Consider the following 9,508-nt stretch of genomic DNA (forward strand, 5'->3'; position numbering starts at 1 on the left):
GCCTTTGAACGCAGATGAGTGAATACTTTAGGCAATACACTGTAAGTGCATCGTTAAGAGATTTCTTGACTGTGTCCTCATTAAATTATTAACAAATTAATAATTTAACATCTTCTGGCTCACACAGTTCATTGAGTCTCAGCTAGACAAACATAGCTGGTGCCAGACTGAAGAGTTGTCTGTGTTTAATGGCAGGGTTCGGAGACGACTATATTCCCTTGCGAGCGCTGGCTAGCCAAGTCTGAAGATGATGGTGAGACGGTGAGGGAGCTTGTCCCCTCAGACATCATCACTCAGAAACTCCTCAGGGATGGGACACTGAAAACGACTGAAACTGAGGTGGAAGATGCTTTGGAAAGTAGGTTGAAAGTTATGCCACCGGTGGAATGTAACTTCACTTGCTTTCAAGTGCTCTGCTTAAGGAAACATTAGAGGTGCTTATTTTTATTTCAGCTGTTGCATGGTGAAGATGTTGAACTAGCATGGAGCAATATAAGCCTTGGTAGGATGCTTTTCAGCATCCTAATATGCTCTTCTAGCATGCACTTTTTCAAAGCTGAACTCAGTTTTGAAAGGGTTAGTAGGGAGAACGGTTTAAAGTCCAGTTTTGAGACATTCTTCTTCTTTCAGCTGCTCTCTTTAGGGGTTACCACAGCCAATCTTGCACTATCCAAAGCATCCTCTTCTGTCACACCAACCCTCTGCATGTTGTACAAATTTTTGAGACATTTTGCTGTATAAATAGACACGCTGTGAGACTGGAAACAACACGGTTGGGAAAAAAATCTATTAGCAAACAAGGTCTGCATTTACTGACTTCAACATTTTTCCTCCCTCACAGCTCACACATACACGGTGTCTGTGCGGACAGGCGATATGTACGGAGCAGGGACCGATGCCAACGTTTTCCTCACCATTTATGGAGATTTGGGAGACACAGGAGAGCGGAAACTCGCCAAATCTGAGAATAACAAGAACAAGTTTGAGAGAGGAGAGGTATTAGGGGAGAAGTGTGAATCGTTATGTGATGTTGCACAAAAATAAATCTAAATCTGTTCAATTCCTTTTGCCTTTTAGGTGGATAAGTTCAATATTGAGGCCGTGGATTTGGGCCAGGTGTTTAAGATTCGTGTTCATCACGACAACTCTATGATTGGGGCTGATTGGTACCTGGACCAGGTGGAGGTGCTGGATGTGGAAACAGAAGAGGTATACATGTTCCTGTGTGAGCGCTGGCTATCAACGAAGAAAGAGGACAAACGAATAGACAGGACCTTCTACGTCAAGGTTGTGTTTAAAGAGAGTGTTTTATTATTTTCTTCTTTGTATGTCAGAGTTATTCCAGAAAATACAATTGATACCTGTGTTTATTTTGTGCCTGTTTCAGGGGTATGAGGGTGAAAGAAGCTCTGATCCATATTCCAAAATGATTGCTCAGGCCAAACTGGGACTGGACAAGAATGCCAACAAGAAGAAAAAGAAGAAAAAGGCAGTAGTGGTTGAAGAGGGTCCAAGTAAGGCCTATTCATTGTGTCTCTTTGTAAAATGACGTTTCTGGAAGTGGACACAAATATCAGGAAAAAATACTGAAATTCAACATGATAAATAACCACAATATCAACAGGAAGAATCAATACAAACCTATTGAAATTTCATAAATATAGGTAATATCAATCAGGTCATAGTTCACCCTAATATTTACACCAAATTAACCAACATCAAAGAAATAGGTAAACACAGTGGGAGCGTTTGTGCTTGGTGGCTTTCATTTTAAAGTGCTTAACTTACCAAAGTTACGCCTTGTGCCTGACCTCACTCACCACAGCACTCCTTAAACTGAGACTTTTGGAAGTCCTGCTAATGCAGTTCTGACTTTTTTTAGTGTGGACAGGAAAGCAGAGACATTCACAAAATTGTAGTACGCAGACCTCCATTTGCTTCAAAAAATGAGGAAAAAAAGACAGCTTGGCTCAGACACCTTTTGTAACCTCATCCTCTATAATCCTCTTTGTACCTCTCTACCAGGAATGGTAAATGAACTGGTACTTATGTAGTGCTTTTGTAGTCTAAGTGAGCACTCAAAGCACTTGATTATTACAACCCACATTCACACACACATTTGAGCTATATTTTGTGCCTCTAAGGACTTTCAAACACACACACACACGCACACACTTTTTGAAGGATGCACGGGGAGGCGGATTTGAGGTTCAGTATCTTGCCCAAGGACACTTCAACGTGCAGAATGAAGGAGGAGGAGGGATTGAACAACTGACCTTCTGATTAGTAGTGGAACTGCTCTACCTCAGGCAAAATAAATCTCTGGTCTGAAACGTTGCTGTTTCTGTTCTTCTGTATGATACAAGACACAAAACAAGCATCCCTCTGCTCTCTTTCTTTGGCTGCACATGATAGTATGTGTGTGCTAAAGCACTAGAATAACACTGATGTAGCCTTAATAAAAGAAAAGCATCTACAAACACCTTAAAGGCTCATTAATTAACACAACATGTTTCGTCTAAGAAGAACAGCTGTATGCTTTTACAGTGTATAGTGATGAAGGATTATTTCTTGACTATAAGTCTTCATGCTATGCTAAGGTAAATGGCTGCTGGCTACAGTTTTAAAAGAGTGCTAACAATCTTCCACCTTAATCTGACTTTCTGTAAGAATACACCTTTCCCAAAATGTCAAACTACTCCTTTAAGATAAACTTTAATATTGTCTCCATCCATATTTGAAAAAGATCAAAAGGTCACACTCAGCCTGGAGCTAGATGATAGTACTAATATTAAAGAAGTAGGAATGGTCTCTGAAGTGGCTGAGACTTCAGACTGAATTTTATATGTGAAAAAAAAACTTAAAGCAGTTCGTCTCTCTCACCCAGTCATCCCTTATCACTTCACCCTGTCCACGGCGATCGAACATGATGCCAGCACCACAGCGAGGGTTTATGTCATCATCATTGGTCCCAATGACGTCGAGACAGACCGGCTGTGGCTGGACCTGCCAGAGGGAAAGAAATCCTTCACAGCTGGCTCCATGGAGCACTTTGTGTGCTATGGAACTGACGTAGGAGAGATCAAGAGGGTGGAAGTGAGAATCTGGGACTCTTTCTGTAGCTAAATCTGTGAAACTGTCTCCTCTCTGCTGCCTCTTCAGATGCACTGCTGTTAAAATTTTAATAAAACCATTCTAGCTCAGCAATAATTAATTCTAGATGTGCCTAGATCAAACAAAAATCAAGTGATATACCAATTCCCTCTCCATCTCCTCTCCCTTCTCTTCCCTCTCAGCTTGGCCATAATGGTGTCACACCAGAGAGCTGCTGGTTGGTGGATGAGCTGTCGGTTGCCGTGCCAACCAAAGGTATCAAGTACATCTTTCCATGTAAGTGCTGGCTGGCTAAAGACAGGGGAGATGGTCTGACTGCCAGACTGTTCAATGTGCTGGACTCCAGCACGATCAACATTATCCGCAAAGTGAGTCACCGCACCTAAAATATGAAGTGTTAGAAAACATTCAGTTAATGTGTTACATAAAAACTGTATCTGTATCTCTGTGTACTGTATTTTTTTAGGTTGTTTATTCAGTCACGGTTGCCACAGGTGACATTCAGTATGCAGGAACTGATACCAACATTTTCCTGACTGTGTTTGGAGCCAATGGGAGCACAGAGGAAATGCTTCTGCCCAAAAATGAGGATAGGTCAGTTCACAGTGATTACTTATCAATAAAGAAACAGTTGATACTTTCAGTGCAAATACTGGAAATGTGGGATGCCTGAGTTTAAACAAACAAAATAAGCTCATCAGCACCTTTAAAGTTCAATAATATACGTGTTACATCTCATTAATGTGACTTAACTATAAAGAAAATTCACTTATTGTGTGGTATTTTGGATCAAAGCAGTGATTTCCTTTATTGGCACTAAGATCGTAATAACAAAGAGTCTGCCATGTAAATGCCATAAGCACCACATGTTTCTGAATAAACACAGTGTTTTATGTTAATCAATGCTGTTGCCTATGGACAAAATTGGACAGGCTGTTTCACTGTTTATGCCGTTTAACCTAAGATAATCTAACCAGCTGCTGTGTACAGCTACAAAGGCATGAAAGTTAAAATGCAATTAAATGTATCTCCAGAAAGGTTAAACTATTTAATTAGCACAGTCATGTCTTTAAATGCAGCTTAATCCATATATATTGGTTCATTCAGGTTTGAAAGAGGGCAAGAAGACACATTTACCCTGGAGATAGATGACATCGCTCCTTTGAAGAAGATAAGAATTCGAATAGATGGCACCGGAAGCCGCCCAGACTGGTTTCTTGACAGGGTAATGCAAAGAGTGCCTGATGCAACACGTCTGGTATTAGAATACAAAATATAAGAAAGAAGGAATGATAAGAAAAAATTTGCAATTACCGGAAAGCAGATGCACACTTTGAGGTAGCACAAAACTTTAACATCAGTTTATCATAAATATTACGTTTTACACTCATGTGCTACTTTATAAGGTACAGCTTGCTAGATCCCCTTTTACATTCAGAACTGGCTTAATTCTTCATGGCATAGGTTCAACAAGGTGGTGTATACATTCCTCTGAGATTTTACCCCTTACTGACACGATACCGTCAAACAGTTGCTGCAGATTTGTTGGCCCCACAACCATGATACAAATCCCCCGTTGAGCCAAATCCCAAAGGTGCTCTGCTTGATTGAGATCTGGTGACTGTAGAGGCCATTTGAGAACAGTGAGCTCATTTTCATATTCACGCAATCAGTTTGAGATTACTTGAGCTTTGTGATATGGTGTGTCATCCTTTTGAAAGCAACCATCAGAAGATGGGTACACCGTGGCCATAAAGGGATGGAAATGATCAGCATCAATTCTCAGGTAGGCTGTGGCATTTCAATAATGCTCAGTTGGTACTAAGGGGCCCAAAGCATGCCAAGAAAATATCCCCCACATCATTAAACCACCACTAGCAGCCTGAACTGTTGATACAAGCAGGATGGATCCATGTTTTCATGTTGTTTGCAACAAATTCAGACACTACTATCTGAATGTTGCAGCAGAAATCAAGAACTCATCAGACCAGACAACATTTTTCCAATCTTCTGTTCTGGTGATCCCATGTGTATTGTAGCCTCAGGTTCCTGCTCTTAGCAAACAGGAGTGGCACTCAGTGTGATCTACTGCAGCATTTGACATTTTGTGCTTTCAGAGATGTTTTTCTCCATACCTTGGTTGTAAAGTGTGGTTTTTTGAGTTACTGTTGGCTTCCTATCAGCTCATTGCAGTCTTTCTCTGGCATCAAAAGGCATTTTCACTGCACAGAGAACAATCAGATCACTGGATATTTTATCTTTTTCTGACCCTCCTCTATAAACCCTAAAGATGGTTATGTGGGAAAATCAACAGTTTCTGAAATACTCAGACCAGCCCATCTGGCACCAACATCCATGCCACGTTCAAAGTCACTTAAATAACTTTTCTTCCACATTCTGATGTTCAGTTTTAACTTTAGGAGGTCATCTGGACTATGTCTACACACTTAAAGGCATTGAGTTGCAGCCGTTTGACTTACTAATTAAATATTTGCATTATTAACCGGTTGAACAGATGTACCTAATGAAGTAAGTAATGATTGTACAGTATCTGTGAAATTATATAAACGTTCCTATTCAGGTAATGAAATGAGGTGGTACACTGAACAGTTTTCACAAGTTAGTAAATTTCACTTGCGTGTTTGGTATATCATTGCAGTGGATGGTGCTGTGTCTAAGCTGTAATTAAAACAATAACTCTTGTGATTTTTAAACCACAATCTTTTAATTTGCTAATTTAATAATGAAGCAATTTCTTTTTTCAGCCTTCGCAAATACCGTTAATTAATCAGATTCTTTTCCAGTGGAAACAGATGAATGCTAGGTTAACTTTACTGTATTTGTGTATTTAACATTTTTCAAGCCACAAATATACATTAATGCATTTATTCCAAAATCACAATCAATTTCCTCCTCCTCTGCTGCAACTAAATAGTAGATTTCACATGTGGACATTTGTTTAATGCGAATTGTGAGGTCATCATCTGATTTAAAATGTTAGATCCTGATGAGAAACCTGACCACAGAGGAAGAGTACCTGTTCACCTACGAGAACTGGCTGTCCAAGACCAAAGGGCCCAAGAGGACAAAGGTGTGTGAGCTGGCGGCTATGGTGGATGATGAGGAGATGGTAGAAAAAACAACTTACATCATCCAAGTCCAGACTAGTGACGCTGCAGGTGGGTCACAGAATGTTTCCAATGTATAGTCAAGTAATGGCCTCAACTATTAAGAATGTGTGTTTAGTGATTCTAAAAACAGAAAAAAATCACATATATTCAGAAAGTTGACCAGGTTAAAGAAACTGTATCAGTCCATTTTAACTTAATTTGTCTGCTTGGAATAAAGTTAAAAAAAAAAAAAATAATAAATATAAATATTCAAAGTTGGGGGGGGTTTCCAATCATCCCAGAGCCCTCTTTAACTGCGCAAATTTCTTCCCCAAATGAATCAAAATAGTTTACGTTTGTTGAGTTTCTATGAGTATTTTACATATTTTTTAAGTGTTAAATAAGACACTGAGTGCTTAACTTTAACAAGCATGTTTACAACTACTAATAGATTTTCTCATAAGTTAAAGTTTAGTGGAGTTCTGTTCTCTGATCTTTGTAATATTCTAGGTGCTGGCACTGATGCCAACGTGTTTCTGATTGTGTTTGGGGAGTATGGAGACACAGGGACGCTGCCTCTGAAAGAGAGCACCAACAGAAACAAGTTTGAGCGAAAAATGAAGGACGTGTTCAGATTTCCTGACATGCTCAGTCTGGGCGAACTGTCAAAAGTCAGAGTGTGGCATGACAACAAAGGTAAGGAGACAAGGAGAACTACAGTCATAAGTAAGCACGTAAGAAAGGAAGGAAAGTTTTTAGCAGTTTGGAGTAATCTGGAGCATTGAGTTTTTGTGTTATCGTCAGGCTACTAGACTGAACAATATGTTTGGAAGGGTTGCCAGGAAAAGTTTCTTCCCTCTAAAAAGAAAATAACACCACAACTTAGATTTCAAAAGTTGCATCTGAACATACCACAAGACTTCCGGAACAATGTCCTTTGGGTAGATGTCATCAAAGTGGAGATATTTGGCGATAATGCTTGATGCCACATTTGGAGAAAATCAGATAGAACATATCAGCGCAAACACCTCATGCCAACCGTCAAGCACGGTGGAGGAGGGGTAATGATTAGGGCTTCATTTGCAGCCACGGGACCTTGCCACCATATACAAGTATTCTAAAGTCAAATGTGACTCTAGAATACGTCTGTCTCACAGCTAAAGTTTGGCCAAAATTAGGTCACGCAGCAATGTCGGCTGCAAATCTCAACAGAATGATTTGCACTGCCCCAGTTAAAAGCTAGGTATATCAACCCAATTGAAATGCCACAGCAGGGCCTTAAAAGAGCTGTGCATACGCAATGAATTGAAGCAAAGTACTTTTTTTTATTTTCAACTTTTTGACTCAAAAAGCTGACAAGATGTCTTACAAGGATACTTGGAAGATGGAATACCAGAATCTTGCATGGATATTGCAAGAGTGGATGTACAGCATAGTGTTAATGTTAGCTTGTTTACTTCAAATCAAATTATTTGTAAAGTACCTCTTCACAATAGTAGTCATCTCAAGAACTTTATACTATATATACTTTAGCTTTTTTTGTTAAACAATGGAACAGGGAAATTTAGATCAGTGGTTGAGATAACATTTGTGTACAGATGGAATAAATTCACCATTGACTGTTGCTCTTACTGTAAACAGGCCCTGCTCCTGGATGGCACCTGGAGTACATTGATGTGAAAGATGAGGCCCTGGACAACACCTTCAGGTTCCCCTGTGACCGCTGGTTGGCAAAAAACGAAGATGACGGGCAGATTATGAGGGAACTGGCTTGTGCCAACAATGATTTTGTAGACCTCAGTGACAAAACAAGTTAGTAATCCTGAGAGTCTGTAGGCATAATCATGGGTTGTGTAATTATCTGAGATGAATCACTTGCAGTAAATTACAACCATTTGTCACTTGTAAAATAATGCAGCAATTTGTGTCTCTGTGCATGGCCACAGAATATGAAATTGCCACAACAACTGCTAACGCAGATGACGCCTCCACAACGGAAAACGTCTGGATCCTGCTGGAAGGAAGGAAAGCCCGTTCTAAGGAGTTTGTTCTGGAGAATAAGAAAAAGAAGTTCTTAAGGTAGGTCTTCAGAGAGTCCAGGGTTCGCGACTCATGGTAAAACCCTCTAATGTGGTCTTACATAATCGCCATTTTTTTCTACCCCCTTTTATCTGGTAGCTTCATTTTCTCTTTACTCTCAGGAGAGATAATCCCATGAGGTGAAACAGAACCTCTCAGGCAGACCACAAAATTTAACAGTTTAACATCAAACCCTACGCAAACTTCTCTTGCACCTTTCCACAGTGGTGCCACTGACACGTTTGAGTTCTCGTCCAAGCACGTGGGGGAAATCGCTAGCATCTGCGTTGGCCACATCACAAAAGACGGCAAGAAGGTGAAGAATGAGGCTTTCTGGCATGTTATGGAGGTGGTGGTGACAGAAAAGGAGCTGGGAAACAAGTGAGTAGACTCTCATACAACATGCATTATGTTATATAAAACTGATGGTGCTGATTCAATGCATCCTCTTCTGGTTAGGTATTTCTTCCACTGTGATGCACAAATTCCCCTGGCAGCCAAAAAAGACCAGTTCCAGACATTCGAGTGCTATAAATCCATCGAGAGCTTTGCGAGCAAAGTCCGCAACCTGGTCCCTGTCAAGTATGAAATCATCGTCATCACCGGGGACGTCAAAGCGGCCGGCACAGACGCAAATGTCTTTATCACCATGTATGGTGTCAATGGTGACTCAGGCAAGCGTCACCTACGGCAGAAGTTTCGCAACCTTTTCGAGCGAGGGCGGACAGACCGCTTCGTTCTGGAGATGCTGGACCTTGGGGAATTGCTGAGGGTCAAAGTGGAGCACGACGGCACCAGCCCCAACAGTGGGTGGTATTTAGAGTGTATTGAGGTGACCAACACAGCCAATTCAGTCACAACAATCTTTCACTGTGGAAAGTGGTTGCACACTGCTAAAGCTGATGGACAAATTCAGCGAGTGCTCTATCCCAGATATTAGAATAATGCTAGAAAGAAAGAGTGGGTGAGCATTTGCTTCTTTCTGTTTGACTCATTTGTTTTGTTGGGGTTTTTTACCAATTGTAAGAGAAACATTGCACGGAAAAGTTAGAGTTAATCCATCTGAATATAAATGTATTTCAACTTTTTCAGGATAAAGCCAGTTTTTTGTTTTTGTTTGTTTTGTTTTTTTAAGTTGGTGCCAACTGTTTAGGCTGTCACTCTTCAGAAAAAGCCATTTGCTTCCATCTCGCACAAATAAACAG

At 40.5% G+C, this 9,508-nt stretch overlaps 1 protein-coding gene across 1 annotated transcript in view; it reads left to right on the plus strand.

The window, feature by feature from the left end:
• loxhd1b (lipoxygenase homology PLAT domains 1b) overlaps positions 1-9,508 on the plus strand; it is a 30,777-nt gene extending 21,269 nt beyond the window's left edge. The window contains exons 29-42 of the mRNA XM_065471810.1: positions 196-358; positions 842-996; positions 1,078-1,287; positions 1,388-1,514; positions 2,888-3,096; positions 3,297-3,482; positions 3,581-3,708; positions 4,222-4,339; positions 6,116-6,293; positions 6,735-6,920; positions 7,866-8,036; positions 8,171-8,303; positions 8,529-8,684; positions 8,763-9,508. Of these exons, the coding sequence (XP_065327882.1) occupies positions 196-358; positions 842-996; positions 1,078-1,287; positions 1,388-1,514; positions 2,888-3,096; positions 3,297-3,482; positions 3,581-3,708; positions 4,222-4,339; positions 6,116-6,293; positions 6,735-6,920; positions 7,866-8,036; positions 8,171-8,303; positions 8,529-8,684; positions 8,763-9,243 (2,601 nt within the window). The 3' untranslated portion in view covers positions 9,244-9,508. The remainder of the gene's footprint in view (positions 1-195; positions 359-841; positions 997-1,077; positions 1,288-1,387; positions 1,515-2,887; positions 3,097-3,296; positions 3,483-3,580; positions 3,709-4,221; positions 4,340-6,115; positions 6,294-6,734; positions 6,921-7,865; positions 8,037-8,170; positions 8,304-8,528; positions 8,685-8,762) is intronic.

This window comes from Pelmatolapia mariae, linkage group LG12 (assembly GCF_036321145.2).
Source record: "Pelmatolapia mariae isolate MD_Pm_ZW linkage group LG12, Pm_UMD_F_2, whole genome shotgun sequence".
In the NCBI taxonomy this organism is placed as follows: domain Eukaryota; kingdom Metazoa; phylum Chordata; class Actinopteri; order Cichliformes; family Cichlidae; genus Pelmatolapia; species Pelmatolapia mariae.